Source organism: Pelecanus crispus, chromosome 8 (assembly GCF_030463565.1).
Source record: "Pelecanus crispus isolate bPelCri1 chromosome 8, bPelCri1.pri, whole genome shotgun sequence".
NCBI classification, from domain to species: Eukaryota; Metazoa; Chordata; class Aves; order Pelecaniformes; family Pelecanidae; genus Pelecanus; species Pelecanus crispus.
Window position 1 is genome coordinate 10,749,913 of NC_134650.1, and position 12,503 is coordinate 10,762,415.

The window sequence follows — 12,503 nt, forward strand, 5'->3', positions numbered from 1 at the left end:
ACGCGGGGGGAGCCCGGCTGCGCTGACACCCGGAGCAGGAATGGGAGAGCCCTGACAGCCTCACACGGCAGCAGCGCAGGCAGGGGGACAGCTCAGACCACAATGCATTTTATTTACATTGTACACCTCGAGAGAAGACGCTTAAATAAATCTGCAAAGAATCAGGCAGCATCTCCGAGAGAATAAGTTAACGGCCGCTGCTGGGCCACAGCAGCCATGCGGGGAAGCAGCTCCCGCAGACGCTGGGTGGCAGGGAGAGGGTCCCCAGGGGCAATGGCCCCGCAGGAGGCTCCCGGTGCTGCACGGCAGCCCTCTGCCGCTCTGCACGCCGGGAGGAGAGCGGTCCGCAGGGCCACGCGCTGCTGCTGCGTTGCAGACAGGCCCGTACAGCTAAAACACAGCAGGTAAAAAAACCAGGAGTCTGGTGTGTGCCGGCTGCCCGGCCGGCAGCAGCAGTTCCCTTTTGGCAGGAGGTCTCAGTGGTGGCAGCAGCTGTAGAAGTAGGCACCACTCCTCTGGCCCAGGTCGACACCCTTCTCCTCTGGAAAAGAGCAGGGGCGGCAGGCTACCTCCATGCCACGTGGAGCCCAAAAGCTGCTGGTGCCAGGACTGGGCTCTGGCAGGTCCCTCGGGGAGGGGTTTGGCGTCCCCGCAGCGAAGCTCACGGCCATGGCACGGCCCAGGGCGGGAGGCGTAGCCAGGCCGAGCGTGCCTGGACAGGCCCGGTGCAGAGCTGAGAGCCCGTCCTGCAGCCGGGCAAGGCTCCTGGCTGCCCATTTGCCAAAGGCCACCCGCAGCCCAGTCGGGGTGGATGTGCTGAGCTGAGCCCGGCTTCAGCAGTTACAGGGGTGCCGTGATGGGGCCCAAGCTCTGCAGGACAACCCCCGGCACGGAGCCACAGCAGCCCCAGGGAGGGTGCCAGACCCCACAGCGCTCATCCTCCACAGCCTCCCCAGGGGCACATTCCCCCCCTGGCACGGGAGAGGGTGCTTGGGGAGGGACGGATCCTGCTCGCTCACCTGTCATCACCTGGAAGGCGGAGAAGTGGACGTAGTCCTCGGCCACCTTCTGGAACAGCTCATCTGGGGGGAGAGCGGGCAGGGTGGGTGCGGGCAGCCCCACCGCCAGGCAGAGCCCCCCCAGCCCCGCTTGGGTGGGGGCATGGCTGGCAGCGAGGGGGCCACTCACCCACGCTCTGGCCTGTCTTGCTGGAGGTCTCGAAGAGCTCTGCCTTGATCTCTGAAATGAGGGCCCGGGTTAGCGCCTGTGGCTGCAGGACATGGCCCCGCGGGCTCAGCTGCCCCCAGAGTCACCCCTCGGTCAGGGCTGCCGACAGCGGGCTGGCAGGGGCCCAGGGCAGGGCTCGGCACTCCTGTCCCCTCGGTCCAGCTGGCCGCGCGCCTGCCCGAGTCAGGACGTGCCGTGCCTGGGGAGGTCCCGGGCAGAGCCGGAGCCTTGCCGTGCAGGGAGCCCTGGTGCCTGGAGCCGCCAGATCTGCTGCGGATCTGGGGCAAGGGCAGAGCCCCTCGAGCCTCCCAGGCACGCATGGACGCATCAGCTCCATCCCCCGCCTCGCCCCCCACCCGCTTGGTGCTGCGGGAGCCCAGGAAGCGCCCACACTGCCCAGCTGCGAGCATCCCAGCCCTGTGCGTTGCCCGGCCGTACCGTCGGCGTAGTCCTGCACGTCGTGGAAGTCGACCCCCCGCTTCCTCCTGTCCTCCTCCAGCAGGTCGCTCTTGGTGCCGCACAGGTAGATCCGGCAGCCCTGCGGCAGGCAGAGGGGCGGGAGGGACGCGCCCGGGGGGCCCGCCACCGCCACCGGCTCCCCTTCCCCTCCGGCGAGGCCCCCCAGCTCCCCCCAGCCCGGCCGTACCTCCTCGCAGTTCTGCAGCTCATTCACCCAGAACTTGGCTCGCTGGAAACTGCTGCTGTCGGTGAGATCTGGGGGAGAGGGGTCAGGCTCTGCTCCCTCCCTCGCTGCCCACCCCACGCCGCAGAGCCCGACCCACCGGTGCCGGCACCACCCCAGCCCGGGACCTTCGCAGCCGCCGGCTCCTTCCTCTTCCCGCGGCGCCGTGCCCTTACCGTAGCAGACGACGGCGGCCCGCGCCCCGCGGTAGTAGATGCGGCTCATGGCCTCGTAGCGCTCCGAGCCGGCCGTGTCCTGCGGGGGACGGGGAAGAGCTCAGCAGGCGGGGTGTGTGTGGGGGGGGGGTCTCGGGGGTCTTCGTGCCGGGAGGCGGCCGGGGATGGCACCGGGGCGCCGGCACAGCCCCCGCGCTTACCCAGATCCCCAGGGTCACCGTCTGGTCCCCCACGGACATCACCTTGGCCACGAAGGCGGCCCCGATCGTCTGGAAGAAAAGCGGGAGGAGCGGTGGGGACCGGCCCGGGGACGTGGTAGGATCCTGCCCGGGGAAGCGGGGGGCATCGGGCCTGCGAACGCGGCGGGGAGCCGGCCCGGGGACGCGGGGGGACCGACCCGAGGACGCGGGGGGCGCCAGCCCGGGGATGGGGGGGGGGCCGTCCCGGGGACGGGAGGGGGCGGCGGGGGCACGGTCACTCACGTTCTGGTAGGGCCCGGGCCGGAAGCGGCGGTGGGCGCAGCGCTCCACCAGGCTGCTCTTGCCCACCCCCTCCTGCCCCAGCAGCACCACCTTGGCGTCCACCCGCCGCCCGCTCATCCTCGCGCCGCCGCCGCCGCGGGGCGGGGCCGCAACCGGGCGGGGCGGGGCCGGCGCGGCGGAAGCGGGGCCGGCGGCGGAAGTGCGCGACGCGGCGAGGCGGAAGTGCGCGACACGGCGGGGCGGGGCGGGGCGAGGCGAGGCGGGCGGAGGCGGCGGGCAGAGGCCGCATGGCGGCCGCCCAGCAGGCGCGGGGCGGAGCGGGCGCGGCGGCGGCGCGGGCCTGAGCGGCGGCGGCCCATGGGGAAGTACTGCGCCAGCCTGGGCGTCCTCAAGGGGCCCTGGGACCAGGTCTTCGCCGCCTTCTGGCAGCGCTACCCCAACCCCTACAGGTGCGCCCCGCCGGGCCTGCCCCCCCCACCCCCCGCCTCACGGCTTCCCGGGGCCCTCCCCGGCATCTACCGCGACCCTCTGCTCCCCCCACCCCCCCCAAAGGGTCCCTCGGGGTCCGCGCCCTCCGCCCCGGTCCCCCGCGGGATCGTGCCCCCCCCCCCCTTTCCCCTGGGGTCCCACGGGATGGGCGCCCCACTCCCGCAGTTCCCAGGGGACAGCTGGGTCCCCCTCTCCCTTAATACCACAGCCCCCTTCCCCCCGCAGCCTGATGGTTCCCAGCCCCGGGGAGGCGTCAGCCAGGAGCGGGGTCCAATGTTTACTTCCCCCTCGCCGTTTTAGCAAACATGTCCTGACCGAAGACATCGTGCACCGGGAGGTGACGGCGGACCACAAGCTGCTCTCCCGGCGGCTCCTGACCAAGACCAACCGGATGCCCCGCTGGGCGGAGCGTTTCTTCCCGGCCAATGTCGCCCACTCCGTCTACATCCTGGAGGACTCTATCGTGGACCCCAAGAACCGAACCATGACCACGTTCACCTGGAACATCAACCACGCACGTCTCATGGTAGGTGCCTGCGGGCGGGCACGTGGGCGCGTGGCAGGCGCTGGGCAGCACCCACAGCCGGCTCGTGCCTCGTGCAGGTGGTGGAGGAGCGCTGCGTGTACCAGGTGAACCCGGAGAACAGCAACTGGACCGAGGTCAAGCGGGAAGCCTGGGTCTCTTCCAGCCTGTTTGGTGTCTCGCGGGCTGTCCAGGTGAGCACTGACAACTGCTCTAGCAGTGCTACATACCCCCTCTTTGGAGAGGCCTTAAAGCTGCTGCGCCCCCCTGCTCTATCCCTTCCTGTGCTGTTTTTTTCACCCTTTCCCCTCTTTCCCCCTGTCCTCTTGAGCTCTTGGGGCACTCGGAACCATCGCTACTGGTGGGCACGAGTCACCAGGGAGCTGGGCTTATGCCTTCACTGACTTTTCCCTTGCAGGAATTTGGTCTGGCCAGGTTCAAAAGCAACGTGACCAAGAGCACTAAGGGATTTGAGTATGTGCTAGCAAGAATGCAAGGTGAGCACCTGAGGGCAGGCTGAGGCTGACTGGGACAGATCTCTTGGAGTTACAGGTCACACTGGGAACGCTTGAGTCCACGGGCAGGCCGTGGCTTGGACTAATCTGACTGTGAAATCCTTGTTCCTTGCCTTTGCCCCCATGTCTTGGCACAGCTGGCTCTTCCTGAGCGGAGCAGCCAGGCAGCACTTACAGGGCCAGGCAGGGGTGGAGCGCAGGCAGGAGGGGGATGTAACACGGCAGCAGTCACGTGCCTGCAGTTCCCCTTCGTGGTGCGCCCTGACATGCATAGGTCAGGAGCACTGGGCTTGGCTTCCCCCTGCGTGGGAAAATTGCCACCGTCCCGTGGTGACGGGGCCGAGGCCGGTCTAGCTTGCGTCAGCCGGCACTCCTGTGCCGGGGCAGGGTGGAGGCCTGCTGGGGCTGGGTTAACAGCTTCCATGTTACAGGAGAAGCTCCGTCCAAAACGCTGGTGGAGACAGCCAAGGAAGCGACTGAGAAAGCCAAGGAGACAGCTCTGGCTGCTACAGAGAAAGCCAAGGACTTGGCGAGCAAGGCAGCCACCAAGAAGAAGCAGTACGTCTGAGGGGCCGGGCACAGGTGGGCGCCGGCTGCACCAGAACAGATAGGAGCCTCCTTAGATTTTATATTTTTAAACAAACTGTACAAGTCTGACAATCAGCTGCTGTTAGACCCTTTCCAAGATGTAATTATCATTAAAAAAAAAAATCTACTCCCACCTCTGATTTAGCCAGGCTGGTCTGGCTAGAGCAGAGCCCAGCACTGCCCTCCGCTCCAGGGGTCCAGCCCGCTGCCGGGGCTCTGGGCTTGCAGGCAAGACGCAGGTGGGGGTTTCACCAAATGCCTTTACTAGAATAGTGTTGGGTATATACAAGGGAGAAGTGTGGCTGCGGGAGCATGAAGGCAGGTTGCTTAATGCACTCATTTCCCCTTCTTGACTCTCTGGGGGTGGCAGAGCCCTCCGGTAGCTGCGTCTGCTGGGGGTGGCGCTGCCCCACACCCCTGCCAGGCAGCCCCTGGCCTGCCCAGGGGTGCAGGGGGGTAGGCAGGAGGGTGTCCCCGTGACAGCTGGCCCCTCTTCCAGCACCTCTTGCAGTGCATAGCAGTGCGCAGCGGGTGCCACAGTGTCGTGCCAGCCCTGTGCGCCCAGCGCCGGTGCTGCTCAGTGGCCCGGCCGCAGGGGGCCAAGCCAGGCTTTTGCCCCCACCTGCAGCCCCTTACCCGGGCAGTCCTGATGAGGCTGGTGGAGGCCACGTTTCCAGCAGTGGCAGGCAGGGAACAGGCAGGCAGGCAATGCAGGGAAGGCAGCGGGCACCGTCAAGACGTAGGGCTGCGGGGGCTGGAGTAGCTGTGGTCCCTCCCAGTGCCGAAGCCAGGCAGCAGGTCCCCGCCAAATACCGCGCCATCCACTTCGATCTCCACATCCTCTGGGCACCGGGGGGAGGAGGCTGGGTTAGGCCCTGGCAGCCTCCCCTTCCCTGCCCACTCTTCCTCCCCTCACTCACCTCCCTCGGAGGGCTCCGAGAGCTGGGATGAGTCCAAGCTGTCAGCCCGCACCCGTTCCCCGCCAGCGGGAGACAGCAGCCGTTCCAGCCGCAGCTGCAGGCTACGCTGCCGGTTACGCAGCCGATCTTTGGCCCTCTGTGCCCTCAGCTCCTGCTCTTCCAGCCTCTACGGGGATCCGGTGAGCCGTGAGCCGGGTTCTGAGCTGGGCGGGCCTGTCGCCACTCGGGGCCCTCTGGCCGGGGCCCCGGCCAGAGGGCCCCGAGAGGCGACAGGCCCGCCCCGCTCACCTGGATGTGAAGCCGGGCACGGTGCAGGAGGCTCAGTGTCGTGGAACGGGCCGGCCCCGTGCCCACCGGCACCTGCTGCTTCAGCCGCTCCAGACAGCACCGGAGCTGGGCTCTCCTGCAGCCGGGCATGGAGGGGACGACAACACGGCGGTCAGCCCCGGGACGGGGGGCACGGCCACCCCCTTGCCCCACCGTTACCCCCCCTTTTTTCCCCGCCCCGGTACCTGTGCTTCTCCAGCGCGTTGTGCACCGACCTGCGGGAGAGCCCCCGGTGATCAGGACCGGCGCTACCGGCCGCCGCCATCATCATCCCCCGCCCCACACACACCAGCCCCGCCGCTCACCTGACGCTGCCCACGGCCCGGCGGGACCGCGCCGGGCAGAGCGAGGCGTAGCCGTGCTCGGCCTCGGCCAGGCCCGGCGGGTACCGGGGACCGGCTGCCCCGCGGTCCCGCCGCTCCAGGAACTCGGCCGCCTGCAGCAGCACCTGGATGCTGGTGGCCGCCGGCTCCATGGCGGCGGGCGGGCGGGCGCGGTGGGGCGAGCCGCGCGTTGATTGGCTGTCGGGCGCCCCGCGGCGCTGACGTCGGCGCGGCGGGGAAACAAATTCGGGCGGGAAAGCCCGTGCTTCAAATTTGAATCGGCGGGAGGGATGGGGCGGGACAGGCCACGCCCCCGCCGCCAGGCCACGCCCCCTCCAGCGCTAGGCCACGCCCCCCCAGGGGGTGCGCTGGGTGTGTCCGTGCGCCGTCACGCGTGTGGCGCGGAACGCGCCTGTGAGACCACGTGGGTCAGGCGGGGAGCGCGCGCCTGGGCTTGCCCCCCGCGGGGGGAGCGTGTATGTGCCCCCACTGCCGCCCAGCCCACTCGAGACGCCCGCTATCCCCATCAGCTCCCCCACCCACCCACCCCCCAACCTCGGCCCCCCGCGCCCACGGGGTGTCCCGGGCCGGCTGCCCCCACCAGCCCCCCGCGAACGGCCGCGTCCCAGCGCCGCAGGGCCCAGCCGGGCGGGTTTATCTCTTTATTAAGACCCATCGGGAGGAGGCGGGTAGGGAGGGGAGAAGGGTGCCGGGCCCCACGGGCGAGGGCCGGCCTCCGGGCACAGCACGGCCCGGGCGGCCCCGGGGCACTGCCGTCACGTGAGGGCTCTTTGCACCGTCTCAGGCCAGGCCCAGGGGGGAGACTCTGCCCCGGGCCCAACAGCAGCCAAAGTTCAGCTGAAAAAAAAAAAAAAACCACCACGAAGCACATTTCCAGCCGGGGGGCAGGTGCACGGCAGAGGCACGCAGCTCACCGGGAGCGGGGCTCGGCCGCGGCACGCTGGGTGAGGCGGTCCCGCGCCCACCGCAGCCCCGGCCCCACCGACGCAGGGCCACGGGCTGCTGCTGTGCGTGGGGTCCCGCCGCCATGCGTGGGGGGTCCTGCCGCCGTGCCCACCCAGCCCCGAGGGGAGTCGTGGGGCCGCGGAGCCGCCCAGCAGCCCCGGAGCAGCCGTTTGCCCCCCGCTCTGCGGCCTCCTGCAGCTGCGGATCTGGCACGGGGGGGTCTCTCACTGGCTCCGGGCACGCCGGGGCGCGGGCGAGAGGTGGGCAGCGTAGCAGTGCGTGCAGACGCGCACGGGTTTTGGCTGGCCGTAGTGCGGCACCACCGCGGTGTGTGATGAGCAGCGGGCACAGAAGATCTGCCAGGAGAGGGCCAGAGTGGGGCTGAGCAGAGCCGGGCCCCCGGGGGACCCCACACACCCCAGCCCGGCCCCCTCCTACCTTCCCACAGCTGCGGCAGTGGTGCCTGCGGCGCAGCAGGGTGAAGGGCGAGCGGCAGGCGGAGCACTGGCTGCACGTGCTGTCCGGCACCCACTCGGGCAGGCGGTGGGTGCCTACTGGGCAAAATGCGTTGGTAAAAGCCACGGGGCTCCCCCACACACACCCCGTCTCCCATCCCCTAGCCCTGGCCCCAAGAATGTCCCCAGCCCCTTGGCTGGACCCCAGGATCAGCCGCAGACTAGCACCCTGCTCCGATGCCGTGGCACGCCGGGCATCCTGGGCAGCCCCTTACCTGCCCTCCGGAGCCCGGCAGCCTCCGCGGAGCTGGAGCAGAGGGGACAGTCGGCCACACGAGGAGCATCTGCTGCGCACGGGTCACCGTCCTCTTCCTCTGTGGGGACAAGGGCTGTGGTGCTCCAGCCAAACCGGGGCTGGGCTCAGCCCCATGGGGCTGGGCACTGTGGCCACATCATCCCCACACCTGGTGCTGTGGGCCCGTCTCGCCAGGGACGGGCGATGGGCAGGGCAGAGAGGGGCCGTGCCCCATGTCCCCTGTCCCCAGGGGTTACTCACGGCTGGCACCCGGCTCCTCCGAGGGCTCCGCCTGCGAGGCGACGATCTTGAAGACCGTTTTCAAGATGCTCCGCAGGTCGCTGGCAAAGTTAGTCTGGAGCTGATCGGCCACCCCTGCACCGGGAGGGAGGGGGGTCAGGGTGCTGAGGGGGCCTGGGGATGGCGGGGGGACGGTGAGGGGGCCACTCACCGGAGATGCAGACGAAGAGGGTGTGCAGCATGTCCTTGGTGCTGCTGTAGCGGGAGCGCAGCTCTGAGCAGCAGGCACCTGGGGTAGCATTGAGCCCTGGGCTGCTCCCGGGGGGCTGAGGGCTGCACAGGGAGGAGGCGATGGTTACCCCAGGGGTGGCACAAAAAGTCCCTGTCCCAGCAGGCAGGGATCTGCCAGCCCAGCCCCACTCCCTCCCTGCCACGCACCCCCACTGCCGGTTGGTGCCCAGGTCGTCCACCACACCGGGGGGTCCCAGCCACGCCATGCAGGTGGGGGGCGGTGGGGTGGCATGGGGGACCTCCAGGAGACCCCAGGGAGCAGGGGCGTCTGCTCTGGACACAGCTGCCCCCCAAGCTGGGGGGGTGGCCGGACTGCAGGGATCCTCCGATTCGGCTGTACACAGGCTCCTCTCCAGCAGGCAGAGCTCCTCCTCTGACAGCACCCGCAGCAGGTCCCTGTAGCGAGGGGACAGCATCAGCCCCATGTCACGGCCCCACTGTTGCCCCACAGCCCCACCCGCGGGTGCCTATCGCCCCCCACCACGTACCTGATCTTCTTCAGGAGGTTGTAGAAGGGGCTGAAGACCCGGGACATCTGTTCAGGACTCCGCTCCAGGCTGAGGGGACCCTCGGGGTAGATGAGGAGGCCGCTGCGAGGGGACAGAGCCCGGCTGATGGGGGGGGGGGGGGGCCTGCCTGGGACCCCGACTCCCCGAGGGGGGAAGGGGCTGGTACAGGGTGAGGAGCACCCAGGCACCCCCTTCTCCAGGGATCTGCACCCACCTGATAATGGCCAGGCGAGGGATGGTGAACATCAGCAGCGGTTCGTAGCCATCGATCATCTCCTGCGTCAGGTAGCCCAGGCACAGGGCCCTGGGGGGGGACACCTTTACATTGGGGCTGAGCCCTGGGATGCGGCCCCATCCCCGGGGCCGGGGTCCCTGCTGCCCCCCCGCCTGGTGTGCAGTGCCCCTCACCTCTCCACTGTCTCACAGAAGAGCACGATGATCTCCTGCTGCCTGTAGATCTCCTCGGGAGACTTCACCGCCACCAGCGAGGACACGTAGCTGAAGAGCCGGGGGGGGACCATGAGGCTCCTCCGGCCCTGGTACAGCCCCCCCCACCCCAGCACCCCAACCCCAGCCCCCACCTCAGCTCAAACTCTGCGAAGAGCCGGTCAAACTGGATGAGCACAGCCTGGACGGGCTCCGGGTAGGAGCCAGGCTGGCTCAGGCTCTGCTCCCGCAGCACCGTCCGCACCAGCTCCAGGCTGCACAGCAGGTTCCTGGCCTGGGGCCGCAGCTGTGCCCCATCCGCCTCCTCCACCTCCAGGAAGGTCCCAGCTAGGAGACACTGCCAGGACCAAGGGGGCCACCATGAGCCAGCGCCTGCGGCAGCACAGCCCCTACCCCCAGGGTCAGCCCGAGGTGGGGTGTGCCATCCTGGCTGGCATCCATCGCCCCCCCCAGCCTGGGGGAGCCGGACCCCATCGCCCGCCCCAGGACAGCATCCCTGGACTCACCTCGGCTGCGAATAGCATGTGGTTCCCCAGGTTGTCCACCAAGAGCTCCTCAGGGAATTTGACCAGGTAGTCGCGGCTGTGCCGCTGCGTGGGGATGCACTCCTCCATGATCCGCTCCAGGATGGCCAGCAGGTGAGCCTGGGGAGGGCAGGGACATCACCCACGGCCGCCCAGGGGTGGGCCGGGGTCGCACCGGGACCCGGGCTGCCCCCGTACCTGGCTGAGGTGGAGCTGGTTGAGGAGCACCATGTACTGCTGCGGGTCCAGCTCGGCGTCCAGCCCGTTGATCTCAGCCACCACCCGCGTCACCCTCTCGTCAGCAAAGAAGAACTGGGAGAGCAGGCGGGGGTCGGAGCGCTGCAGGGAGAGCAGAGGGGATATGGTGGGAGCACCCCGTGGCTCCGGGTGCTGGGCCAGGGAGACCCCAAATCTCCTGTGCCCGCAGCCAGGCGGGGCGGGGGCTGCTGGCATTTGCTCCCCTGCAGCCGTTCCCCGTGGGGCAGCCCCAGGTCCACGAACACCCACTCAGGCAGGTACGTGGGACCCCCGCGGCGGCTCCGGCTGGGCCGAGCTGTGCCGGGTGCTGGGGGCAGGTGTGGAGGCCGGCGGCCCCGGCCGAGCCGTCCCGGGGAGCGCCGCCGTCCCCACCCACCCGTGCCTCAGTTTCCCCAGGGGCAGAGCAGGATGAACAAGCTCGGCCGCATCCCGGCAGCGTGGGCACGGATCCGTGGCGCGGCTGTAAACACCGGCTCAGGTGAAAGGTCCGGGGGGAGCCCCCGACGGGGCACGGGCAGCCCGGAGGGACGCTCCTCGCCCCATCTCTCCCCCCAGACCCCCGCGGGGCCGGAGGGGGTGGAAGGGGCCGGGGTGGGGGGGGGAAATCTCCCCGCCCCGGGAGCGGGCGGCGCCGGGACGGGCGCTGAGCTGCCCGGTCCTGCCCGCTGCTGCCCGCACCCCCGCCGCAGCTCCGGCCCCGGGGCCGGGCACCGCTTCCTCCTCCCGCTCCGCCCCGGGGGGCCCCGCCGCTCCCCCGCTGCGCCCGGTGCCGGCGGAGCCCCCGGGCAGCCCCGACGGGGCGGGGGGCGGTCCCGGCGCGACCCCCCCGCTCTCACCTTGGGCCGGCGCAGCCAGCGGCGGAGGGCGGCGGGCAGCATGGCGCGCCCCGCAGCTCTACCGCCGCCCGGCTCCCCGCGCCCGCCGCTCGCCGACGGGGCGGGACGGCACCGGGCACCGCCCGGGGGCGGACCGGGGCGGTGTCCGCCCGGCACCGGGACGACCCGGCGGACCGGCCTCCGCCCCGCCCCGCCCGGCCCGCGGCGGGACCCGGGGCTTTCCCGCTGCCGGGTGGCGGGAGGCGGCCGCCGCTCGACGGACCGGTTCCCTGTGGCGGGGCGGGCGAGGGCGGGTCCCCCGTGGGGCGGGCAGGGTGCCCCCGCCGGCTGCCCCGGCTCCCCCTCCCGGTGCCGCGCCCCGGTCTCTGTTCCTGGCTCCAATTCCCGACTGCAACCCCCAGGCTCCCGGTTCTCCCCTCCCGGTGCCCGGGCCCTCCCCTCCCGGTTGCCTGGCTCTTCCCTCCCGGTTCCCCTCTCCCTGCAGCCCCCCGAGGCCCAACCTTCCGGGGACAGGGACACCCCAGAGATCCGGCCCCGCAGCCTCCCTAGCCCTGAGCATCCCCGGGCTGGTGGGGGGGCACCGGGTGGAGGCACCCGCAGGCACCCGCCTGCTCTCTGCTGCATGGGCTGCACAGGGCGTGGGGTGCAGAGCGGGGTGCTGCAGTGGGAGGGGGCAAAGCAGCCCCTCAGTAGGGGCAGAAGGGGCATAGTGGCCAAGGAGGGGTCCTGGGGGTGCTTGGGACGCTGGGCACAGAAAACAACCCCAGCCGTGACAGAGGAGGTGGCTGCTCCTGTGCCATGCTAGGCCTGGTGCTGCTGGCCACAGGATGTGGGTGCTGATAATTCAGCCTAATGGGGTGGATTCATGGGTAAAAAATCCACCGAGGACAATTAAATAAACACGGCAGCACCACCTCAGTTTGAGGAAGTCCCTGAGTCACAGCGGTCCCACGGCCCTGTGTGCAGAGTGAGTCTGGAGCCCTGCCTGTCCCACGGCTGCAGGCAGCACTGCCACAGCATTTTTGGGGGCACAGGGGGCTTTCCTTGGCAACCAAGTGCTCCACGTGTCCCTGCGTCACCAGCACCGTACTCTGCTCCACGACAGGAGGGCAGCTCCGGTGACACGAGGTGTGGTACGGAGCGAGGCCCGGCCTCACACAGACCAATGCCACGATACGGGGTTTTGGGGTGATGCGTGGCACCAAGGCTGGCAGGGAGGCAAGGGGCTGAGCCTGCCCCCAGCTCTCTTGGGGGGACACCCTGGGGGGCACCCCAGGGCTGCGGGACCTGGTGCACTGGGACTGCATAGAGGGGCAGCAGACCCCCGTGGGCAGCCTGTGATCAGGCAGCAGCAGGAAGGCTGGGGCAGTGGGCACTGTGCTGCATGGCTGCACTGCGCTGCACGGGGGGAGGAGGGGAGGCCTGAGCTG

General features: G+C 70.0%; 4 protein-coding genes across 5 annotated transcripts; 1 reads left to right on the plus strand and 3 right to left on the minus strand.

Annotated features, from left to right (window-relative positions):
• Positions 1-354: 354 nt before the first annotated feature.
• On the minus strand, positions 355-2,684 carry RAB24 (RAB24, member RAS oncogene family). Its single transcript, XM_075715560.1, has 8 exons — positions 2,568-2,684; positions 2,286-2,354; positions 2,086-2,164; positions 1,874-1,941; positions 1,666-1,765; positions 1,189-1,239; positions 1,020-1,082; positions 355-541 (listed from the first exon to the last, which is right to left on the minus strand). Exons 1-8 carry the CDS (start codon positions 2,682-2,684, stop codon positions 477-479), a joined length of 612 nt encoding a protein of 203 aa, XP_075571675.1. The 3' UTR covers positions 355-476.
• A 224-nt stretch (positions 2,685-2,908) lies between these two features.
• On the plus strand, positions 2,909-4,794 carry PRELID1 (PRELI domain containing 1). 2 transcript variants are annotated; one of them, XM_075715449.1, is made up of 5 exons: positions 2,909-3,016; positions 3,357-3,582; positions 3,660-3,773; positions 3,998-4,076; positions 4,526-4,794. In XM_075715449.1, exons 1-5 carry the CDS (start codon positions 2,925-2,927, stop codon positions 4,660-4,662), a joined length of 648 nt encoding a protein of 215 aa, XP_075571564.1. In that variant the 5' UTR covers positions 2,909-2,924; the 3' UTR covers positions 4,663-4,794. The 2 variants fall into 2 exon arrangements, with proteins under 2 accessions (XP_075571564.1, XP_075571565.1); XM_075715450.1 differs by having other exon boundaries at positions 4,559-4,794.
• A 620-nt stretch (positions 4,795-5,414) lies between these two features.
• On the minus strand, positions 5,415-6,441 carry MXD3 (MAX dimerization protein 3). The gene is made up of 5 exons (XM_075715682.1): positions 6,235-6,441; positions 6,115-6,144; positions 5,891-6,005; positions 5,603-5,768; positions 5,415-5,524 (listed from the first exon to the last, which is right to left on the minus strand). The coding sequence occupies exons 1-5, from the start codon at positions 6,402-6,404 to the stop codon at positions 5,415-5,417; spliced, it is 591 nt and encodes a 196-aa protein (XP_075571797.1). The 5' UTR covers positions 6,405-6,441.
• Positions 6,442-7,442: 1,001 nt separating this feature from the next.
• LOC142594160 (lateral signaling target protein 2 homolog) lies at positions 7,443-11,115 on the minus strand. The gene is made up of 12 exons (XM_075715587.1): positions 11,074-11,115; positions 10,178-10,318; positions 9,962-10,099; positions 9,590-9,792; positions 9,417-9,506; positions 9,223-9,312; positions 8,988-9,089; positions 8,420-8,895; positions 8,230-8,343; positions 7,949-8,047; positions 7,657-7,772; positions 7,443-7,574 (listed from the first exon to the last, which is right to left on the minus strand). The coding sequence occupies exons 1-12, from the start codon at positions 11,113-11,115 to the stop codon at positions 7,443-7,445; spliced, it is 1,743 nt and encodes a 580-aa protein (XP_075571702.1).
• Positions 11,116-12,503: the final 1,388 nt, after the last annotated feature.

Bases quoted from the DNA above. Each gene is read 5' to 3' on its own strand.
- RAB24 (XM_075715560.1), bottom strand. From the start codon at position 2,684: ATGAGCGGGCGGCGGGTGGACGCCAAGGTGGTGCTGCTGGGGCAGGAG. The intron at 1,083-1,188 runs GTGAGTGGCCCC...CTCTCCCCCCAG, and splicing joins CAAGACAGGCCAGAGCGTGG to ATGAGCTGTTCCAGAAGGTG. The intron at 542-1,019 runs GTGAGCGAGCAG...GCTCTTTTCCAG, and splicing joins CGCCTTCCAGGTGATGACAG to AGGAGAAGGGTGTCGACCTG.
- PRELID1 (XM_075715449.1), top strand. From the start codon at position 2,925: ATGGGGAAGTACTGCGCCAGCCTGGGCGTCCTCAAGGGGCCCTGGGAC. The intron at 3,017-3,356 runs GTGCGCCCCGCC...TCGCCGTTTTAG, and splicing joins CGCTACCCCAACCCCTACAG to CAAACATGTCCTGACCGAAG. The intron at 3,583-3,659 runs GTAGGTGCCTGC...TGCCTCGTGCAG, and splicing joins TCAACCACGCACGTCTCATG to GTGGTGGAGGAGCGCTGCGT.
- MXD3 (XM_075715682.1), bottom strand. From the start codon at position 6,404: ATGGAGCCGGCGGCCACCAGCATCCAGGTGCTGCTGCAGGCGGCCGAG. The intron at 6,006-6,114 runs GTACCGGGGCGG...GCCCGGCTGCAG, and splicing joins AACGCGCTGGAGAAGCACAG to GAGAGCCCAGCTCCGGTGCT. The intron at 5,769-5,890 runs GTGAGCGGGGCG...GGATCCCCGTAG, and splicing joins GTGCCCGGCTTCACATCCAG to AGGCTGGAAGAGCAGGAGCT.
- LOC142594160 (XM_075715587.1), bottom strand. From the start codon at position 11,115: ATGCTGCCCGCCGCCCTCCGCCGCTGGCTGCGCCGGCCCAAG. The intron at 9,507-9,589 runs GTGGGGGCTGGG...CCGGCTCTTCAG, and splicing joins TTCGCAGAGTTTGAGCTGAG to CTACGTGTCCTCGCTGGTGG. The intron at 7,575-7,656 runs GTAGGAGGGGGC...CTCTCCTGGCAG, and splicing joins ACTGCCGCAGCTGTGGGAAG to ATCTTCTGTGCCCGCTGCTC.